This window comes from Drosophila mauritiana, chromosome 2R (assembly GCF_004382145.1).
Source record: "Drosophila mauritiana strain mau12 chromosome 2R, ASM438214v1, whole genome shotgun sequence".
NCBI lineage: Eukaryota > Metazoa > Arthropoda > Insecta > Diptera > Drosophilidae > Drosophila > Drosophila mauritiana.
This window is the reverse complement of record NC_046668.1, coordinates 3,577,140-3,601,273: the sequence shown is the minus strand read 5'-3', so window position 1 is coordinate 3,601,273 and position 24,134 is coordinate 3,577,140. Positions and strand designations below refer to the sequence as shown.

The following is a 24,134-nucleotide window of genomic DNA, read 5'->3' as shown; positions in this document are numbered from 1 at the left end:
GCTCCAGTCCAGTTGATAATCTGGTTCAACTAGTGGATAGAAGAGCGGACAGGGTGAGGCAACAGATGAGCCTAATCTACGAAACCTTAGATAGTTCAAGTGAGATTGAACTAGTCAAGCAGCTGGCAATGATGAAAAGTCATTGGTCCAACGTGACGGACACACTGAAACAGCTTGAAAACAAATATGACCGAACTGCCTTTGATCAAGATGAGGCCGACATTCTGCAATCTGAAGTGGCCGCACTAGAGATGGTACTTCAAATGAAGTTGGAACGGTTCAAAAGTTCCAAGTACAACGTGCCAGAACTCCCAAAAGTGGACCTTCCAACGTTCAATGGAAATGCGAAGGAATGGCCAACATTTTACGAGCTGTTCTCTGAGCTAATAGACAGCAGGAAGAATCTCAGCAACACAAGGAAGCTTGGATATTTAAGAGCCTGCTTAAAAGGAGAAGCTCAAATGGTGGTTAGCCATTTGATAACGGGATCAGCGGCTAGCTATACAGCAGCGTGGGAGCTTATCTGCAAACGCTATGAGAATAGCAGAAAAATATTCTCCCAACCCTTCAACAAATTAATGGAACTGGAGTGCTTGCTGCCCCATGATGAGAAAAATTTAAGGAAGTTTTTGGATACTGCGACCGAGAGCATATTCATCATAAAGGAAACTGACTGATACCATTGCTAAATATCTAATTAAAGAATACTTCCCTAATGAGATCGACTTTCAAATATTTCAAAATGCGTATATTCAAATCATAAGTCCCGACAGTTTCACAAAAACTATGAAAACCCGTAGTAAACTAATAGACAAACTCAATGAAAACAGACACGACTTTAACATACACACAAACTTAAAAAAATCCCCTCTAGTTAGATCAAAAACGACTAACCCATTCAAAAAGACAGGATATTTAAGACAAATAGATAATAAACATTTCGAAAAAACAAATAGAGGTAGAAAGATAATACACTATAAATACAAGTTTAAAAAGAAAATTAATAAAAGTAAATATAATAACGATAATTCCAGGCCTACTCCCGAGAATGATACTCATGTTATGCCTCCTATCGACAATTAACACACAATACCTAGAAGTAACTCCTATCCAGACCAAAAACGGCTGCCTAATCTTTCAAACCGGATCAATAGATTTACCGATAAACCACGAATATCATTACTTATCTATTAACTTAACTAAATGCAAAAATACTTATGAAGAATGTCTAAATATGTTTTTAGACAAGATAAGTAGGCAAACTATAAATATGTTCTATTTACGGGCTGCAATAAACATGTCACAGGACAGCATAAGTGGCAACTACAGATAAGTACGATTGCAGCGGCCCATTGCCGAAGTGTCAAGAGATATGACCACGCGTGAGGTGATTAGCGCGGTCATAGGCCTCAAACATAGATTTAAGAATAAAACTCAGCTGCATTTACCAACGCAGACTGCGGCGTCTTACAAGCGCTGCATTATATATAATAATGCGAATTATAATAAAAGGCGAAGCCCTCGCAGCAGCGAGTCAGTTAGATTCAAACATTCGAATTGAACTCATTAAGTGTACGCACAAGTTTATAGTGTGAACATTTTGGTCCTTCGAGCCGGATTCTGTTGCTTCCCCTACCAGTGGTAAGAAACACAGAATAAAAGACCACGCCTTAAAGTACTAGGACTATAAGGTGAAACATTGTTTTCTTGCTTTTTCTTGACTGATCAATCAGCTGTGAGTCGAGGCACAGCTAGGTCAACTGGGCGACCAATCAAAAAATCCTCCAACGGATCATGCCAAAGAATACAAGCAGTAAGCACAAAAAAGTCACAGTGATTGTTTTCCCAAGATGTTGTCGGAAAGATCTGTGAAATTGATGCAAGAACAAGGAGAGCTGCAGAACAAAAAACTGCAAGCCATCAAGGAAAAGGCATCTATATCAGCAATAGAGAAATGGTAGTCCGATTTACTACTAACAACAATGCGCTGGTAAAATTGGGAGTTGGCGATCATCAATATTTTAATGATAAAATATTTATGCAAACTATGGATGCTATCAGAGCCTACAAGAAGTCACTATTAAAGGTAGAAACACTTGAAGAAATAAATATACCAAACGGATCAAAATTATCTGATACCGCATCAGCTCGGAGCTCCAGTCCAGTTGATAATCTGGTTCAACTAGTGGATAGAAGAGCGGACAGGGTGAGGCAACAGATGAGCCTAATCTACGAAACCTTAGATAGTTCAAGTGAGATTGAACTAGTCAAGCAGCTGGCAATGATGAAAAGTCATTGGTCCAACGTGACGGACACACTGAAACAGTTTGAAAACAAATATGACCGAACTGCCTTTGATCAAGATGAGGCCGACATTCTGCAATCTGAAGTGGCCGCACTAGAGATGGTACTTCAAATGAAGTTGGAACGGTTCAAAAGTTCCAAGTACAACGTGCCAGAACTCCCAAAAGTGGACCTTCCAACGTTCAATGGAAATGCGAAGGAATGGCCAACATTTTACGAGCTGTTCTCTGAGCTAATAGACAGCAGGAAGAATCTCAGCAACACAAGGAAGCTTGGATATTTAAGAGCCTGCTTAAAAGGAGAAGCTCAAATGGTGGTTAGCCATTTGATAACGGGATCAGCGGCTAGCTATACAGCAGCGTGGGAGCTTATCTGCAAACGCTATGAGAATAGCAGAAAAATATTCTCGCAACCCTTCAACAAATTAATGGAACTGGAGTGCTTGCTGCCCCATGATGAGAAAAATTTAAGGAAGTTTTTGGATACTGCGACCGAGAGCATATTCATCATAAAGGAAAAAGGAAAAATAGAAAGCTCTGCTGGCGTAATTTAAGCAGAAATTCTACTGCGGAAATTTTCGCCAGAAGCCTTACAGCTGTATGAACAGCATGTAAAAAAGGCAAGAGCTATACAGTCCTTGCAAGACGTACTGGAGTTCATTGAGCAACAATACAACTCAGTAAATGCCATTACCAGAAATACCGCTCAGCTTGCTACAAGAAAAGTGCAAGTAAGATCGTGTGCCTTTTGCTCTAAGGATGGCCACGATATGATAAAGTGTCTCAAATTCAGAGCACAATCAATTGAAAAAAGAAAAGAATTCGCTCAAAAGAACAGCATGTGCTTTAGATGCTTTGGAAAGCATAATGCTATCGAGTGCAGAAAGGAAATTACATGCAATCGATGCTCCAAAGGACACAACAGCCTTCTTCATGAAGACAACAAACGCAGTATCAACAGCAATAGCCTCAAGCAAGGCCAGGACACACTATTGGCTACAGCTGTTGTTTTAGTGAAAAACAAAGCTGGAGGTTATAACGAGTTGAGGGCGCGGTGGATCCCAGAAGACTCTGATTTCAGAGGAATCAGCACAAATATTAAGGATTCCCAGAATAAGGAGTACTATAGAGGTCGAAGGTATCTTCCAGACTACTCAATTATCCAAAAATAGCGTCCACCTGACGATCAAACCAAAAATTCCAAGCAGTTCAAAACATCAACGGAAGCATTGGTTTTACCAACACTCCATAGAGCCCTTCCCAGCAAAAAGTTTGATATTGATATCAACAAAGAGTGGAAGGGCTACAGGAGAGCAGATCTACGATTCAACGAGCCAAGCAGAATTGACATGGTGATAGGTGTGGATCTATTTCCCTTGATTATGATGGAGAAAATAAAAACCTTGAATGGAATCTTGGGACAAAAAACCAGATTTGGATGGATTGTGTCCGGAAATATAACTCGAGCAGCAAAGCAAAAAATAATAAGTGACACTACAACAATAAATCTAAAGGACCTGGAACGCTTTTGGGAATTGGAAGATGAAGCCGATGATACAATTACAGACAATGCAGAATACGAAAGAAAATTCCAAGAAACAACTGTCACCAACGAGGAAGGCAGATTTGTGGTTTCAATTCCATTCCACAAAGAGGCAAAGCTGGGAGACTCTCGCAAACAGGCAATGGCAAGGCTTATGCAAATGGAAAAGAAGTTTCAAAGAAACCCAAAGAACTGGGCTGCATACAAGGAATTCTTGAAAGAATACCTTAAGATGGGACATATGGAATCTGTAAAGACAACGGGCCAAGGTAAATACTATTTACCCCATCAAGCAATCATCGGGCCTGGAAGCTTAGCAACGAAGCTACGAGTAGTTTTTGACGCATCCGCAAAGACGACAAATGGACTAAGCCTAAATGACGTTATTATAGCTGGTCCTAAGATTCAAAAGGATATATTCGATATTCTAATTAAATGGCGCAAGTGGCAATATGTTATGGTAGCTGAAAGGTTGCTGAGAAAGACCAAGAATACCAATATATTCTATGGAGAGATGATCCAAAATTGCCGATCAGTGAGTTTAAGTTAACAACCGTAACTTATGGCACATCGGCAGCACCTTTCTTAGCAGTCCGATGTCTACGAGAGTTGGCAGATCGCTTTTGCGAAGATGATAGCGTCTTAGCAGAAACAATTAGAGAAGACTTTTATATGGATGATTTCATAACTGGTGCAGACACAGTCAACGAGTGCTATGAACTTCAAAGGAAATTGAGACAAGTGATGGAGAAGGCCGGCATGCATCTGCGAAAATGGGTTGCAAATGACGAACGTACTTTAGCCGACATTCAGGACGACGGTGCTACGGAGAAAATCTGCATTGAGAAGAATGAATCGATCAAAACCTTAGGACTTCAATGGGTTCCGAAGAAGGATACGTTTACGTTTTCGGCAGAAAACCCAATGCTAACACGCATAACAAAACGGTTAGTGTTATCACAGCTGTCCAGAATTTTCGACCCACTAGGATGGTTGGCACCTGTAACGATTCAAGGCAAATGTTTCATTCAGGAACTGTGGAAATTACCGATGACTTGGGACGTTGAATTGGAATCCAACTTAGCTAACTTGTGGATGGAATATGCTAAAGGTCTATCATGTTTAGAAGAAATTAGCATTTCACGCTGGACTGGATGCTCCAAAGGTATTATGGAGCTACATGGATTCTGCGATGCATCAGAGAAAGCATATGCATCGGCTGTGTATACAAAAGTAGGCGACAGAGTTACTTTGCTAGCAGCAAAAAGCAAAGTAAATCCTATAAAAAACAGGAAAACAATTCCAAAGTTGGAATTATGTGCTGCGCATTTATTAGCAAAGTTATTAGCGAAGGTGCAGGCTATATGGAGCAACAAGATCACAACGCATGCATGGAGTGATTCGCAAATTACTATTGCTTGGATACAATACAAGCGCAGCAAAGATAGGTTCGTCAGAACTAAAGTGGAAGAAATCAATAAACTAATTCCCAATGTCAAATGGAAGAACGTTAATTCGGAAATAAATCCAGCAGACGTGGCTTCAAGAGGGATATCACCGCAAGCTCTTAAAATCTGTGAAATTTGGTGGAGAGGGCCAAATTGGCTAGCTATACATGCACAACACTGGCCAACTCAAAAGGAATCGGAAATTGTTGTGGTATCCACATTGATAGAATCCGAATATCTTCAAAACCATCTTTTATCGAAGTAGTCATCGATCGACAAACTTCTTAGAGTAATGGCGTATGTATTACGCTTCATAACAAAGCTGAGAGGAAAATCACAGCAGCCGTCACATCTTACGGTGGAAGAATTAAAGCTAGCAAAGATTGCCGTGGTAAAGATACAACAACAGCTGGATTTTAGACACGAAGTCAGACTACTCAAAAACAAAAGACCATTAGACCCAAAGAGTAAGATACAGGTGCTAAATCCGTTTTTGAATAGTGATGGCGTACTTCGAGTTGGTGGACGATTGCAAAACGCAATGATACCCTATAATGTATAACATCCAATTATACTGGATAAGTCACATTTGACTTGGTTAATTGCAAAGGATGCTCATAAAAAAACTCTGCATGGCGGAATTAACAATTTGAGAACTTATATTCAGAGGGAGTTCTGGATATTTGGCATACAAAATTCCTTAAAGAAATATTTAAGGGAATGTATTGTATGCATACGATACAAGCAAGAGATGTCCACTCAACTGATGGGAAATTTACCAGTTTATCGAGTAACGGCTGATTACTCGTTTCACAATACTGGAATCGACTACGCCGGACCGTTCCAGATTCGCTGCTCAAAGGGAAGAGGTCAAAAAACGTATAAAGGATACATTTCCACCTGTCTCGATTAGTTTACCACCACAAGGGAACATTGAGTCCGGACTACCGGCACAAGTTGGCGCTTCAGAAATACAATCTGCAGCGCCAAAACCCCTCGAGGTGGTTCCACTAAAGAAACAAATTTTTGTTTTTCGACTTTCCCCTGATTAAACGTCGTCGGATGTATTGTCTTATATACAAGACAAAACAAAAGCCGATAATATAAAAGTGGAAAAATTTAACTTCTCTTACGCTAGGGACATATCATCTTTCAAGATAACTGTCCCAAACGAGCTCTTTTCGACCATATGTTCGGGTGATTTTTGGCCGGATAGTATGGTGGTAAAAGAGTTTGAAGCTAAGATCAAAAATAAGAAAAAGGTGCCCGTGGGAATTAAACTTCCCTCACGTGGCCAGACCACTGCACCATCCGCCTCTTCATCTTCTTCCTCTTCAAAAAACTAACTACAAAACTTACTATCTCCTATCAAAATGTTAGAGGCTTGCGTAGCAAATTAATCAAATTGTATTGTGATAGTCTTTCATTTGCATCCCATATTATAGTGCTCACAGAGACTTGGTTAAAGCCGGAGATACTTAACTTCGAAGTCTTCCCAGGTATGTACACTATATATAGGTTTGACCGTCCCTCCAGACGGGGAGGTGGAGTCTTAATTGCGGTTAGATCTACCCTCGCGTCGGAGGAGTTACTTTTGGACGATTCCCGTAACTCGGAATTCGTATGTGTAAAGCTGTCTTTTTCCGACAGATCAGTTTATATTACGTGCTCCTATATTCCGCCATCTTCTGAATTCCCAGAATATCAGAATCATCTGTCCGCTATCCAGTCCATCTTGAATAAACTTTCTGACAGGGACCAATTGGTAGTTCTAGGTGATTTTAATATACCTGGCACAATGTGGTCCCCAGAAAAAAAATCGAATATCCTTCTCCCTTTAGCACAACATGACTTTATTGACGGCTTGATCGACTTATCGCTGTCGCAAGTTAATTATATTCCAAATTCTCTTGGTCGACTTTTGGATCTATGTTTTGTAACAAGTCCTGAAAGTGTGTTTCTGTCCAGGGTAGTACCTCTTACTCAACCTGAAGATCAATATCATCCTACTTTCGAGGTGGAAATCGACTTAGGTACGGTATTAAAAGTAAATTCAGAGAAGTCATCAAAGCGAATTCCCTGTTTTCGCAAGGCAAATTTTCGGAGGCTAAACAATTTTATAGCTGGCTTTATTTGGTCCGATCTTTACTCCTGCAACATAATGGCGGATGCGATTAATATGTTTTATACCGCAATTAAATCATTTTTTGACTCTTGTGTTCCGATGTACTATCCGTCAATCTCTAAACCTCCTTGGTTTAATAAAGAGCATTTGACTCTGTTAATCATTACCTTCTAATAAAAAAACTTGATCTTATAGGTTTCCCTGTTGATCTTCTAAATTGGATTTCAAGCTATCTGAATGGCAGGACACAACAAGTCCTCTTTAAAAATTCTTTATCTTCTATTCTCCGAGTCACATCCGGTGTCACACAAGGGAGCCATCTTGGTCCGCTTCTTTTTACATTACTCATTAACGACCTCCCCTTAATAATAAAACATTCGCGTGTACTTATGTACGCAGACGATGTTAAATTATGCCTCCAGTACAAGGACACTTCTTGCCATTTGGACTTACAATCCGATCTAGACCGATTTCAAATATGGTGCCGTGATAACATATTAGACTTAAATGGCTCCAAGTGTAAAGTTATGACCTTTTGTCGTGCCAACCCAATACGCACGACTTACACTCTAAGTGGGTGCTCTCTGGACAGAATAACACGAGTTGATGATCTTGGTGTTCTTCTGGACCCAAAACTAAAATTTTCTGACCATATTTCGTCTATTGTCAATAAGGCCAGGGGTGTGCTTGGTTTTATAAAAAAGTGGTCTAAGGAATTTGATGACCCTTACTTGACTAAAACCTTATTTATTTCGTTAGTCCGTCCGATTCTCGAGTACGGATCACCTGTTTGGAGCCCACAATACGCAGTCCACTCGGACCGCATTGAATCGGTCTTACTTTTTGCCTTGCGGCGCCTAAATTGGGATGCAAACCATATATTACCCCCTTATTCCAGTAGACTACTTTTAATTAATTTACCATCCCTAGCTAACCGTAGAACTATGCTTGGAACAGTTTTTATTTGTAAACTTATTCGTGGGGATGTTGAGAGTCCCGACTTGATTAGTCGGCTTAACTTCTCGGTTCCAAGTAGATTCACTAGAAACTACCATATATACCCCTTATCTTAAATCATTGTAGATCTAATTATGAGTTGCATGACCCTTACAGAGTTTTATGTTCTGACTATAATAGACTTTATCCTATTATCTGTAATCTTGACTCTCTGCCGCTATTAAAACAATCGATTTTATCTTTTGTATTACATAATTAGATCCTACTAACACTAATATTTAACATAGTTATTCCACATTATATTCATTTCCTCGTTCCTATTCTATTTTTTATATCGCGTCTATATCTTCTCGCGAATCGAGCCGTACGATACACGGCAGCGCCCCTCGGTCGGTTGGGCGGAAGGTGTGGCCGTGGGACCCGTGCGAAAAAAAAAAAAAAAAAAAAAAAAAAAAAAAATTTGTGTATTTGTTTGTATGGCAACAAAAGCGATACATCTGGAAGCTGTTAGCTACCTTTCGTCAGACAAATTCCTGGAGGCTCTTCGACGGTTCTTTGCAAGACGAGGCAAGAGTGAGAACCTATACTCAGATAATGGAACAAACTTCGTGGGAGCTTCAAGAGTATTGGACAAAGAATTTGTAGCTGCCATTAAAAACAATAATGAGTTAGCACCTACGCTAGAAAAAGAAGGCATCAAATGGCACTTTATTCCCCCCGGAAGCCCCCACATGGGAGGTTTATGGGAAGCCGGTGTAAAATCAGTAAAGCATCACCTTAAACGAGTTATTGGTGAAAACAGCTTCACATATGAAGAATTTGCATCGCTGCTATGTCAAATCGAAGCAGTGCTAAACTCGCGTCCATTAGTCACTGTAAGGAGCGAAAGGATGGTGAGGACATATTAACACCGGGTCATTTTCTGGTGGGAAGACCTCTAATTGGAGCTCCTGAACATTTTGACGAAAGTAAAACAATCAGCTCTTTGGATAGATGGAAGCTTATTCAACGCATCAGAGGTGATTTTTGGAAGAAATGGAAAGAGGAGTATCTGGTGTCATTGCAACAGCGAACCAAATGGCGCCAAGAAATCCAAATCTGAAGGAGGGACAGCTGGTTCTATAAAACATGAGAACACTCACCCTGCAAAATGGCCAATGGGAAGAATCATTAGTACGACTAAAGGACAAGACGATAAAGTCCGGGCAGCAAAACCAGCTGGAGCTGCAACGCCATCTATAACGGAGTCAATGCAGCTACGCAAGGACAAAATGCTTAGGCAGCGAGTTCCAAAAGACAAAAGGAATCGCACTGGAAGCATAGCTACTGTGCTATGCTGTTTATTGATATTGCAAGCTACAACTGCGACAGAAAATTCGGAACCTCAAAAACGAAGAACTTGGGAAAATTGACGACATCGACGCAAAAGCTGCAGTTATGGTGAACAAAATTGGTAAAATTGAAGTCACTACATCCCGTTGGCAATTATTGTTTTATTATGACATGCAAGCCTATTTTGATGTCATAAAGCAATCAGAGGACTTCCTGGAAAAATCCCGCTTGGCTTGCGAACAAATGGGAGATTTTAAGGACTACTGCGATTTCTTCGCCACGACAATACGGACAAAAATTGACAACATCAAAGAAAAAGACAAAATAATACGGCATCGTACCAACCGAAAGAAAATGATTATACTGTTCTTTGATATCGGAAATGCAAATAGAATACAGGAAAATATGCAAACGATCATAAAAATCGAAAAACATCCAATGGAATATGTTGACAATCAGACCTCGGTCATAAATGCCACGGAAGAATTAGTAAGAGCAACTACGAAAGAAGCAAACCGGAATTTGGGAAAACTGACCCAACAAGTCAATATTATTGCAGAAACCATGAAGGAGCACTTTATGGTATATAAGGAGTCAATTAAATTCCGTATGTTATCAAATCAAGTGCGAAACTGGATTGAAGATGCAGAAAGCCTACAAGCAACAGCTATCTCAATGATCTCCTATTCATTGACGCAAAATTGCCGATATACAACAATCAGGAAACGGATCTCTTTGAAGTAATCCCAATACCACTGTGGACAACCGGAACAAAGCTTGTTCCGAAATTGAATTCTAAATTTTTTGCGTTCAATACAGATATAAACGCATATCACCTAATGTCTGAAATGGAAATTAACCAATGCAGACAAGAGGATTCGACAACATGGCTTTGCGAAAATAATTGGGCATGGAGAAACGCGGATGATCACTCTTGCGAAATATCACCATTGAAACCAAGCAAGGCACACTCATGCGAAATGATGGAATTCCAAGGCAATTCGTTCATCAAAGAGATAAGTCGATCCAACCGTTGGCTATTTAGACTATTTCGGAATACAACAGCTAGTATAAGATGCAACGAACAGCATCAAGTTAATTCTATAATTTGGTGTATGGCTGTTGCTATTTTTTTTTTTTATTATTCGACTCACGTTAGGATACCACCTACCGTCCGTAGGTGGCATGCACATTTCATAAGCCCTATTGGCCTAAGCATACGTACTAAAACAAAAACCGCGGTGCTCTTCAGCCCATGCTCGCTCACCGGGACTGCCAGTCAAGGTACGACTTCGGTGAGCAGGATGTGAGGCCAGGTAGCACTCCCTCCCTTCAGTGTAGTCCCTTAGGGCTCCTCCTTCCACCCTTTAGTCGCCTTTTACGACGAGCCGGGAACGCTGAGGTAGAATTCTTCGCCCGCCGTCACCCAGGACACCTGTTTGGACTCGTCTGATCGGACACGCTTCATCATATTAATGATAAGGATGCGTCCCAGCTCCCATACCCCGCAGTTCGCCACCATAGCCGCGTCTTTAGCTCCTCCCTCTCCGCCGTGAACCTGGATTAGCACATGTTCTGCTGTTTCTTCACCGTCGACGTAGAACAAGCATTGGGCTGACTCTACGTGACGGAACTTGAGTAGATAGGCCCGGAAGCAGCTATGGTCCGTGAGGAACTGGGTTAGGTGGTAGTCCACGCATTTGTGTTGGAACTCTGCCCAAACCGCCATCTCTGGGATGAGCTGATAAGTCCACCTCCCCCGTCGCGACGTTTGCCATCTGCTCTGCCACTCACCCAGTAGCCACTCGTGTGCCTCTAGCCTGGAAGCGCCACCCCGCATTAGGCTGAGAGCCTTGATCTCCAGATCAATTGACGGCAGGCCTGCCAGCGCTAGCGCCGCGTCTTCGGATACGGTCCAGAATCCTCTAATGAGCCTGAGGGCCATTGACCGTAGCACCGAACGAGCTCCTTTCAAGTATGAGCCACTGCAAGTGGCATTGCTCCAGATTGGTGCAGCGTATAGCAGCGAAGCCACCAGCAGTTTCCTGGCCGGGTGTCTTGGGCCTCCGACGTTGGGCATAAGCCTATATAATGAAGAGGCTGTGACTGCTGCCTTTTTGCTGGCGTATCTCGAGTGATCCTTGAACGATAGTCTATGGTCTATCATTACCCCCAGGTACTTTAGGGACTCTTGGGAGGTCACCTGTGTGCCATTGACGGAGACAAGCATATTCTCCACCTTTTTCCTGCTGCTTAGTAGGACTGCTTCTGTCTTGTGAGCCCCTATTGCTAGCCCGGCTTTCTCGAGCCAGAGGATGGCAGCACCAATCGTAAAGTTACATTTATCTTCCAACCCTGCGATTTATTTTGAGACTGCTGTGATTGCCACATCGTCAGCAAAACAGTGCAGCTCTACACCTACGGGCCTGATGATGCCCAAGATCCCATCGTACATGATGTTCCACAGGATTGGTCTAAGTACCGATCCTTGGGGAACACCTGCCGAAACTCGGTATCTTTTTGGGATATCTTCCGTATCGTACCATAGGACACGGTCCCTAAAGTAGCTGCCAACGACTATCCTCAGGTACTCCGGGATCCCCATGCGGTTCATGGCTGCGAGAATTTCGGGCCATCTGGCGGTGTTCTTTACGTCCAGAGTGACTATTGCGCTGTATTCCTTCCTATCCCCTAACCATCTATCACCAGAAATAGCGGTCTTGGCTGTTAGTAACGGCCGATAGAGCGTCCAGTGTGCTCTTTCCTTTCCGGAAGCCATATTATATGGCTTCCTAGGCCGTTCATGCCCTCGGTGATTGCCTCTATTCGTGTATAAAGGATACGTTCGAACAGTTTTCCAACAATATCCAGTAGGCATAGAGGGCGGTAGCTGTTTGAAGCATGTGGTGGTCCCTTGCCATTCGGCAACAGGACTAGCTTCTAGCTTTTCCACCTTGTTGGGAAGATTCCGTCCAGAAGGCATTGCTGGAAGGTGGCCCTGAAGATTTCAGGTCTACCCAGCTCCACTGCTTTTATAACAGCTCCAGGAATACCATCTAGTCCAGGGGCTTTGTTGGGTTTAATGCGCTTGACTGCCTCGACGACTTCAAGTTCTGTGACGCACGGGAAATCTGGGGCAGGGGCTGCCTCTTTCCTACAAATTTTGCAAATACATTTCGACACGCCCAAGCTCACATGCGCAATCGATTTTATCTTTTTTATTTTATATTTTCAATAACCGCGATTTACCTTTTTAAAGTTCCCTGAGCTTTTATGATTATCTATTACAAAATGAATATAGTGATACAAAGGATTGCGAATATAATTAAAATTTAAAAAGATTAATCAGCTTACCTATTACACTTACATGTTTTATCACTGTATAAGGTGGATAATCGAATCCAGCAATGATGACTTCTCGACCCTGCATGTTATTAAGTTTGTCCGCGAACAGCGATATTCCAAATTGAAATCGCTGTTCCAAAGCCAAATATCTGTCGACCAGTATCATCTGAGAAGGTTTTTCTTCTTTGCGTCCAACAAATTTGTTTGTTTTTATATCAAAACTACTGGCGGAGGAATGATCTCTAACAACAAATAGAATGTTTGGTTGATCTAAAATAATTAAACACGAAATTATTAATAATAAAAAACAAAATAAAAATAACGAAACTCATGTTCTTTTCTATTATTTTCTAAAAATTTTTCGACTTTTTCTATGGAAGCTAAGTGCTAAAGGCGTCTGATTATTAGATCAATTTATTAATATTGTATCAAAAAACTAGGAATAAATATTATTAATCGTAATATACAAATATAAATTTGGCGGTAGTTCATCAATTGTGATGTGGGAAAAATTTTCATATTATGAAATTGAGTTACCCCATTAGGTGAAAACCATCACTGATCGATATCTATATGTACAAATTTTTAGCAACGTAATGCGTCAATGTGATTCCAACAGGACAAAGACCTAAAACATATAAGTAAACTTTCCTATCCAATTGAAAATTTTTTTGTGTGACGTGATTGGAGAATTTGAAAATAAGAAAGACATAATTTGAATCTTTTGGACGGTTGACAAACGCCCTGAAAGCAATTCCTGTGAGGCGATGCCAGAATTTTATTTAATAGTCGTTTCCGACCATATGAAGTATTATATTCTTGATTAGGATCAATAGCATTGTCGGTCTGACCATGTCCGTCTGTCCGTATGAACGTCGAGATCTCCGGAACTATAACAGCTAGAATGTTGGTTGATGTTTTTCATACTTTTATTACTCTTGTAAATTTTTATCGATTTGCAAAAAAACTTTTTGCGACGCCCACATTTTTGAATAATTGTTATATTTTTTTATAGTTTTATTAGTCTTGTAAATTTCTATCGATTTGCCAAAAACTTTTTCCCACGCTCACTCTAACTTCGACAAACAGACAAAAAATGACAATCCCACACTTTTAAATAAATTTTAGATTTTTTCCTCATTTTATACACCAATATCTATCTATATCTCAGAAAAAATATCAAATTTCACGAGTGTGAATGCGAACACTAGCTGAGTAACGCGTATCTGATAGTCGGGGAAGTCGACTATAGCATTCTCTCTTGTTTTTTTTAGTGCCTTGGGCTATACCCCACTATCAATATTAGTATTTTCTAGTATCTTATACTTATACACATTTTACAAAATAAACATATTATTAATACATTTGTATCAAATGTTCTCGCCAGAAATATGGGTGGTTTTAGACTTAATAAATTTAAATTAATTGTAACAGTAATATTTTCTTTTTTTCAAACATAATTTAGTATTAAATTAGAGTAGAGCGGATTGCTCCTCGTTTTGTCGTTTATCTTATACCTCGGCGAGAAAGTGTTCCGGCAGCAAAGTCAACAGGCCGGGCAGGTTCAACATGCCAAAGAACTGGACCGTAGAATCATCAAACAATTGTGCCCAACTGCATTCGGTTAGCAAATCAAATCGCAGTGCCATATATATGAGCCATGGACCCACCGGGCCTACGTCAACGCTGTCATGCGAGAGGATAAGCGCCTTCCTCCATAGCTCCACCTCTGGCAATTCCTGGACGAACGTATACACCGGGGGCGGATGCTGCTCCCCATCCTAATGGGGATGTTAGTGTCGATGCGAGAGAGGCTGCTGCTGCAAGGGCTGTTGGTCCTTCTTGCGGCAGTCCTGAGGATGGAACACCGCGGCGGTGGTTACTAAACTCCATGTTAATGCGATTGCTGTTCCTGGGCTGCAATGCGGGGCATCTTATCTACTGGCCTGGTCCCGAGGAGCTTACTCCGTTGATCTGTGATATATTATCCGGTCCACCGCTTTCCGGTGCGCCACTGGCCCCCGTCCCTGACCCTGGCCGCCCTGAAGCATTTGTGGGAAACACTCGTATCGATTTTTTCTAAATGGTTGTCGAAGCTCATCGATCAGCTCCAACCACACATGAAGAACGAACTCATCAAAAGAAATTATTGAAAAGCACCCGATAAATAACCAAATTTAAAGTAAACACAACATCCAATTGGAGACAAAGCCATGATCAACGTATTGCGCTTCAATCAAACTGCATCAGTTAGCAAATTTTAATTTCACAATAAAGAGTAATAATTTCACTATAAAGCTTTTATCGTAAAAGTAATTGAAAGTTCAAAAAGTTTCAAATGAAAAGCTTCTGGCCGAGGTTGATTGGATAAGGATTGAGAATTAGAAGAAAAGTCAAAGATTTGCGAATATAAGCTACTAATAATGTTTCTTGTAATTGTATAAGTGAAAAAGTCCATCACCGAAAAAATATAAAATAATAATAATATAAAAATTATTTTTTAGTAAGCATTTTAATTGGCGCCCAACGACGGGCGGAATACTTCAAAAGATCTAAATAAAATGTTAACAAAACGGAACTCGCGCCGCTAACAACTCACATTTTTAGTGGAAAAATTAAAACATCCACATTTATCCAACGACATCTAATTACTGTGACAGTGATCGTGGAAAACTTAATTGGAAATTAATTAATGTAATAATCCAAAAATGTGAATAACAAGAACACAAGAATAATAAAAACTCAACAAGACTCAACAAGAAACAAAAATTAAGCCAAACCAAAATCTATAACCAAAAATATTTAAAAAATCAACACCAAGAAGGAAGGAAGAGCTGAGGGCAATCCCTCGCTACCACTAAAAACCAAAAAATTTAAGGAACAACCAAATAGATAATAATCAAAACAATTAAGCTGAAGGAAGACCTCAACAGAAAGTAATCAAGACAACTGAACGGAAGATAGATTCCAACGGAAAATATCGTGAGCAGAAAATAATATTAAGTCCTAAAAAAGATTTTAATAAGCTAAGAAGCAGATATAGGGAATACTATAAAGTTTAACATAAAACATTACAAAATCAATTAAAGAAAACAATCTGGAAAATTTAATAAATAGTTTTGAAAATTTAAATGTAACAATAACAACCGGAGGTCCAAAACAACGTTTTCTGCGGGCGGGACATCCAGCGCCACCAATCTTACAATGAAATTAATTGACCGATTAATAAATGTACAATGGGGTGAACTGACCAGAAGAATTGAAGGAATAGAAGGCCAGTTAAGCCCTAGCAGAAATGCGAAACTGCACTAGAAGTAGTTAAATTCTTACCAAAGTACACAGGTGAAATAATGAAATAACCTAATATGTTCGCTGCAGAGAAGCGACAGAAACTTCCATGAGTGTATATACAATTCAAAGCGAACTATATTTACAGCTTTAAATATATATATTTTTATATTTAGACCTTTAACAATGATGCTCTAACTAACCATGGTACAGTTTTAAACTTTCAAGCAATTCTTTCCAGATTGGATTTTATTTATAACGATAAAAGACCAATCCATATTCTCGAATTAGAAGCATTCACAGGCAGGGACGCTTGAGCATTACAGAATTCTACAACGATGTAAACAAGAAAATGACTTTACTCATAAATCAAATTATAATGACATGTGGAAAACACAGCGATATAACGAGAGAAACGATAAAACAATTAGGAGCAACGCTCTTAGAATTTTTATTTCTGGATTGAACGGTTCAATCTCAGAAACACTCTTTTCCCTAAATCCACCAGACTTGCCAAATGCTCTGGCAAAGTGTCAGGAACTAGAGTCTAGCAACTTTCGAGCCCAATTCGCAAATAGGTATTATGGATTTGGGAATGAAAATAAAAATCAGGGAAACAACTTATGATTTAATACAGTACATTTCAGACAGAATAATAATATATTAAATAGATTGAATAATAATTGAAATAGTAATCAGAACAATAATAAGAATAATAATTGGCCGGAAAACTTTAAACAAAATAATAATTGGAATTTAGATAACAATTCTAAGGTAAAACCCCCACCAGAACCAATGCAAGTAGATAGTCCCACAAGGTATAAAATCGTCCAAATATAAATTACAATCGTCAGAGTAATACTTATAGACGGGGGTATAATCATAAATTTGTTTCGCCAAGACATAATTTTAGTCGATACCTAGCACAAAAAACTGAACCTCAAACCCCATTAAAAAGGGAAGCAACTGGGACGTTTGTCAACCTCCCGACAAAGGAATGAGAATAAATAACATTGATGAAGATCATTTTTTAGATCAGAAGCCTAAAGGGGAATGCCTCAAATATCCAGAATAGACATAAAACAAAAAAAATATCCAAAAATATTAATTGACACAGGAGCCACATTTTCCTATTTCAAAAAGAGAATTTATGAAAATAAAAAGAATTTCCAACTTACAAGAGAGTATCTACAGTTTATGGATACTTAATTATAATATATTACCATATATTAACAATATTTGAAACAAAACATCAATTTTATGTAATAAAAGGTTTAGAATCCGACTTATTAATTGGGTACAATCTATTAATGAAAATTGGAGCTAAAATATATGCAGAAAAGCTAGAATATTATGACAATGAGGAAAAAAAAGATTTGTGTCTAATTGAGGAGAAAAATGTTCTTCCATTAAAAGAATTTATTATAAAAAATACTTTAATGAACAAAAAGTATTTGAAACCGAAACGGTAATGGGTGAAGGAAGTTTATATAGCCTGGGATCAAAGAATCCTGAGCACGCCGACGTGGAATTATCGGTCAACAAAAAACTAATAGTTTGGGATCCATAAATCCTGAACACGCCGTCGTTGAGTTTTCCAACAAAGAAAATATTCATAATCTAAAAATTAGTTTCAGCAACAACTGATATTAACAATGGGGAGTTATAAATAAGTCATTGAGAGTGTTTGATAAGACACGACATATAATCGAATATGACACACCAGAAAATTTAGTAGGAATATTAAGAGAATATCTGCCACCAAACATAACGGTGGGAATTCATTGCAAAATAATTATACTAACAAATTTCTTTTTACTAAGCTATTTCTATGATAATGAAGATAACGCTATTACAAAAGAAGAAACACATAGTCGAGCTAATAGAGGGAATAGACGAAAATGACAAACAAGCTCCTTTCCAACTAAAGAAGCAGAAAATTTACACCTCGATATTTATTACTCGCAAAATCTTATTTTCCTATAAAGTTGTGATCTCAGATGATGGGGGATATGAGGTTGAAAAGATAGGAGACAATGAAGGTCATAAAACAACAATTACAGTTGCAGAGTATATGAAACCATGGCCTGGACCATTCGAGGCGAATGTCCTGTCAGGAGGGCTGATTGTGGGAATTGGTTAGATTAGATCTTTCGATACTTTTACATTGCAGCCCTGATTAAAATGCAACCCTAGACAAGAGCAAGCTATCGATAGAAGTGTAGAGTGAAAGGGAGTCGAGTGAAGTTGTTGCCAAGAGCGGATGTTCCTAAATCGAAATAATAAATTGCGTAATAAGTCTAAATAATTAAATGTGAAGTCTTTAAGAACATAAATAAGTTTTTACACATATAAGCTCTACTATTTGTTTAATAAAAACTATTTAAACACAGAACAACATACATATTCAAGAATCGGTAGGACCAGCGAACTAGGTTTTGGTTATGGAAAAATCATCAAATTCCTTTGATCATTTTTTTGTTTTATAATTGATAGAATAGAATAATTAAAGTTTAAAGTCTAAAACGACACTAAGATCATCGAAATGTGTAATTCTGCCCAAAGAGCGCCAACTTAGAGTTAGTCGCGTATATTTGGTTAACACGTCAAAAGGTCATCACTTTACACTTGGGGCCATTTAAGTTTAGTATTTTATTAGGAGAAGATCAACAGGTAAACCTAACAAAAAAAAGTTTCCTAGAAGTGAATTTTTTTTTTTTTTTATTTTTACTTTGCTTTTTTATTTATTGAATCTTCTTGTATAAGAACTAACAATAAGTTTAAAAATCTTAACTATAACAAGTATTTTTTGAACAGTTGTATTATTTTTCCAACTGTTCTATGATTAAACGTCCTTTCGCCGGAGACGGGAACGGCTGCTGAGCTGGATTAGACCTCGCGCTAGGTGGTTGGGGTGCGTGTAAAGCTTGCTTTGGTATTTTTCCTTAAGTTCCGTGATTGCGTTGGTAACTGATGGGATATTTAAGTCTCTTTGGATGTTTTCACTCCGAACGTACCACGGTGCCCCAGTGATGGTTCTCAGAATCTTTGATTGTGCTCGCTGTATGATGTCAATATTGCTGTTGCTGGCATTGGCCCATAACTGTGAGCCATAGGTCCAGATAGGTTTCAATATAGAATTGTAGAGCAAGACCTTGTGGTCTAGGCTGAGCGGAGAACCAGAGTTGATGAGCCAGTGTAAGTTGTTGGCTTTGAGTTTAAGTTGGGTTTTTTTGGCTTCAATGTGCCTGCGCCATGTGAGTCTTCTGTCAAGGTGTACTCCTAGGTACGCTACCTCATCTGCTTTCGGGAGTGGTATGTTGTTCAACAAGAGCGGAGGACAGTCTTGTCTGTTTAGCGTAAACGTCACGTGCTTGCATTTTTGCTCGTTTACTTTTATTCGCCAGTCAGAGAGCCACTTCTCAATGTCGATGAGGTACAGTGCCAACTGTGCTGTAGCTTGGATAGGGGACCTTGAACGGCTAAGGATAGCTGTATCGTCGGCAAATGTGGATACCGTTAAGCGACTATTTGTAGGGATGTCGGCTTTATAGATGATGTATAAGGTTGGCCCAAGAACGCTGCCTTGGGGGACTCCAGCCTCAATTGTATGATCAGTGGAAGTGGCAGTGTTGCACCGCACTGCAAACTTTCTGTCATAGAGGTAAGACTTCAGACGTTTGTGTGTGCTTTCGGGTAGGGATGTTTTAAGTTTAAACATTAGGCCGTCGAGCCAGACTCTGTCGAATGCTTGGGATACGTCTAAAACTACTGCTGTACAGTATTCGCTATATTCAAATGCAGTTCTTATTTCCGTTGTAATACGATTCACCTGTTCAATGGTTCCATGGCTTTCGCGAAATCCAAATTGGTGGGCTGGGATTATATTGTGGTATATCAGATGTTGATTAAGTCGGATCAGCAGGCATTTTTCGAATAGTTTCGAAATACATGAGAGTAGACTTATTGGTCTGTAAGATGAAGCGACTGTGTGGTTCTTACCAGGCTTTGGAATCATTATGATAATCGACCTCTTCCATCGTTGTGGAAAGTAACCAAGTTTGGTGATGGCATTAAAGAGCTTGGTTATGTAGCGAACTGCAGAATGTGGCAGCTGGATGATCATTTCCGGTGTTATAAGGTCGCAGCCGGGGGATTTTTTCGGGCTGAGATTGTCTTTGATTATTTTAGTTACTTCTTTAGGACGAAACACAATTGGGATGTGTTGCTGGTGGCGGTTTACGGGATAGGACGGTAGCGCGAATGTGCTAGTAGCCTGGTTTGGCGTGAACACATTTTGTAGGTGAGCGGCAAATGTGGTGGCTCTCTCTTCATCACTACGGGCCCAGCCACCTGAGGAATTCCTTATCGGCAAAACGGTTTCAGTCTGTGGGCGAAGAGTTGAGTGGGCTAGCCACAGTGACTTTTGTTTTGTGCCTGTTGGTGTGAGTTGCTCTATGTATCGGCGCTGATCGTCGTCCTCTTCTTGTTTCAGAGCGTTGGCCAGTTTCCGTGTGGCTACTTTTAGCTTTTGTTTTGCAGTCGGGGATCTGGAAGATTTCCATTCTCTGCGTAAGCGTCGTTTTACGTGGACGAGTTGCTCGATTTGTACGTTGGTCTTTTTTGAATTAATTGTATTATTTGTTATTTTGGGTGTTGCAGTAAGAGCTGCTGCAGTAAGGATGGATTGCAATGCACACGTGCAGCTCTCTATATCAGATTCAGTATTGAGTTTTGGGTTTATATATATTTTTTTTGTATACGGCCGCTAGTGTAAGGAGAGTGTTGTCATCCAGCTGAATGTTGATAGATGTGGCCTGAAGATGATTTTCCGCAAATTCTTTGTGAAAGTGGTGCTTCATACGGTTCCTTATGAGTATGGCGGTGCCACCGTGTGCTTTTCCGTCGGGATGATTTGTACCGTAGAAATGGTAGTCTCTTATTTGAAAATTGTATTTGCTTGTGAGATGAGTTTCCGAAAGCAGCATTACGTCGATATGCTTCTCATGTAGGAATTGAGCTAGCTCAAGTTTGCGCTGTGAGACGCCATTGGCGTTCCACGTAGCTATGCGTAAGGTAGCCATTATTTATTTGATTGTTGGGCTACAAGCATTTGTATCAAAAGGTTTTGATTACACATCATGTCTTGAATGGTGGTCTTCATAAATGTCATAAATTCCATCATGCTCTGTTGTAAGGCTTGCATCATAGCTTCAGTTTTTGTTTCCTGCTGCGCAGCTGGGTTATACTTTTGTTGTGTGTCTAATTTTGTGTGCACTTCATGTGGAGTTCGGGAATTTTGGGTTGGAGGCGTCATACCTGATTTTAAAACGTTTGCAAATGTTGTCTCGTTATGTTGTTGTCTTGTTGTGTTGGATGGAGGCCATGGAGCGAAACTTGCTGCTTTCGAGAAAATTACTTCAGGATTTGTCTCTGATGGTATCAGCGTAGCTGTTCCTTGGTGTGCCCGCGCCGTGTTCATTCTTTTGTGAAGACGGATTTTCAGCTCTTTGTAGATTGGACAGCCTCTGTAGTTTGCTGTGTGATTTCCCCCACAGTTATTGCATTTTTTCTCGCATGCATTTTTTTTTGTTAGTTTGACACTGTTTGGAGTCGTGGAGATCTCCACAGACTACGCACACCGGGCGAAGTGTACAATACGACCTCGTGTGGCCATAATATTGGCAGTTTGTACATTGTACAGGAGCGTTACGTTTGTGCGGCTCTTCTACCGTGATCCTACGGTGCAGAAGGAGCTGGAGTTTGTAAATTGGGTAAACCTCGTTTTTTCTAGGAGGCTTGTTTTCTGGTTCAAGCTCAATCTTGAAGAGTGGTTGGGGCTGCCTGTTTCTGTTTTTGATATTGAACACGCTTTTGGCGTAAAATCCCTTTTCCTTTAGCGCCTCAGTTATCTCTTCGGGCGTAACATCAGACTCAATGCCCTTCAGGACTACTTGCAGGCCCTTGCTGCTTTTAAGCTGGTAGGTGTAGAAGCCTATTTTTTGTGCGGTAAAATAGTTTGTGACTTTTCTGTAGTTGTCCTCCGTTTTCGTCTGAAGTTTGATTTCGTTGATAGTACCTCTTACGAGGGGAATTATATGAAAGCTATCTTTTCCAATAAGGCCAATCAAAGTATTTACAAAACCGCTTGTGCTCTTCTCCCGGATGTATATTGGCGGAGGTTTTGTTTTCTTCGGTTCGATATCAACGGATCCCAGCAGCACGTCCTCCGCGGTATCTACCAGCAAGGCAAATCTGTTGGTATTTGCAGGGGCTACATTTTTGATCAAGGTAGAGTTGTCGCGTGTATTTTTCGGCTTGTTTTCCAAATCTGAATTTTCCGGGCTGAGCTTTCGCTTTATTGTAATGTAGCGGTCCATTCCAGTCTGCCAGGTCGACCCAGCTTTTTTGTTTACGTTTTCGTTTTGTTTTGCTGGTAGTGCAGCAGTACCGTTTATTGCTTGCGGTTTTGCTTTCGCTGACTCAGTCAGAGCGTGAGCGGGTGCAGCCGATGACGAGGTAGAGCGGGCTTTCGGTCTATCTCCAGCTGTTGTTGTTGGAGGTAGCGGGGCTTCTGTCGGAGCTAAGAGAGCGGGAGAGCAGGAGCGCGCTCTTTCTTGATTTGTTGGTAGAAGAAGGTTTCTTGGGCTATGGGTTATTGACCGCTCGATGTCTGCGTTTGGGGTTGTCGGTGAGACGTAGGAGATGTACGAGTTGTTGCGTTGAATTGAGAGCCGGCGTTCGTCTTGCTCGCGCTGACGCTGAGCGCGAGTGTCGTTCTGACTCATAGCTTTATAATTTAAGATAACAAATCACTATATATTTTAGCGATCTTGCATCGCATAGAGCGTCTCTTTCGCTTTCGGATTTTTTATTTAGTTTACTTTATTTGGCGTTCACTTTACTCAAAACAACCGATTTTGTGCGGAGCTCGATAAAAACGTCTTCACACTTCGACGGTTCACCAACTATGTTCACTATGATTAACAAAATTCAGTGTCGATGACATGTTGAAGCCCTGTTTTACGACGGAAATTGGCTCCAAAATGTGAATGGTTACTGATCTGCCTAAATGCTAACTGCCGTTAGCTCCAGATTCAAATAAATTAGCGATTAGCAAGTAAATGTTTCAATAAATCCAATGCTATAGCATAGTTTCTATTCGAAAATGCCAGTGAGCGAATGGTTTCCGACGCAGTGTCCTTCAGACATGATGCTGTACTGGCTCTATCGACCGAAAGAGGAACTGAAATTCTTCTCAAGCGGCAAGATGATAGCAAAGAGAGTTAGCGGCAGCTTCCGACATTTGGCTATATACGCCCAAGCGTCAACAGCGGAATTTATTTTATTGCTCACTGCCTTTAGTCTGTTTTGAACATTGCAGACAAATATTGTTCTTCAACAAAAAACCTAACAATATCGGCTTTATAATTAATGTAAAAGATTAAAGCAGCTTTGTATGTTTTTCACTATGTATTGTTAATGCTAAAATCACGTCGGGGTCACCAAATGTTGAGCTTATATTGTTGTTTATTAGCCATCTTTTACGTACGAAAGCGAGTATTAGGCGAGCTAATTGTAAACCGAAATCGAATTCAGAACGCTGAGCTAAAGGTGCAAGCGTAAGAGTACCGCATTTTATACGGAAAGCCCAACCCTAGATGACGGCACCAGGACTACCACTTCCTACAGGCGATGCAACTTGATATTGTTTTTGTCCGCTGAGTTGCCGTTGAGTTTTATTGCGTCTCCAAAGTTGGCTAGCTTACACATAACCAATGAAGTAACATCTG

General features: G+C 40.2%; 1 protein-coding gene across 5 annotated transcripts in view; it reads right to left on the bottom strand.

Moving 5' to 3' along the window:
* Positions 1-24,134, bottom strand: part of LOC117136320 — a 64,894-nt gene that overhangs the window by 25,086 nt on the left and 15,674 nt on the right. For 4 of the 5 annotated variants that reach the window (XM_033297173.1, XM_033297170.1, XM_033297172.1 and 1 more), the window contains one exon: positions 13,076-13,323. In XM_033297173.1, the coding sequence (XP_033153064.1) occupies positions 13,076-13,219 (144 nt within the window). In that variant the 5' untranslated portion in view covers positions 13,220-13,323. The remainder of the gene's footprint in view (positions 1-13,075; positions 13,324-24,134) is intronic. The other variant, XM_033297171.1, reaches the window with a different exon arrangement.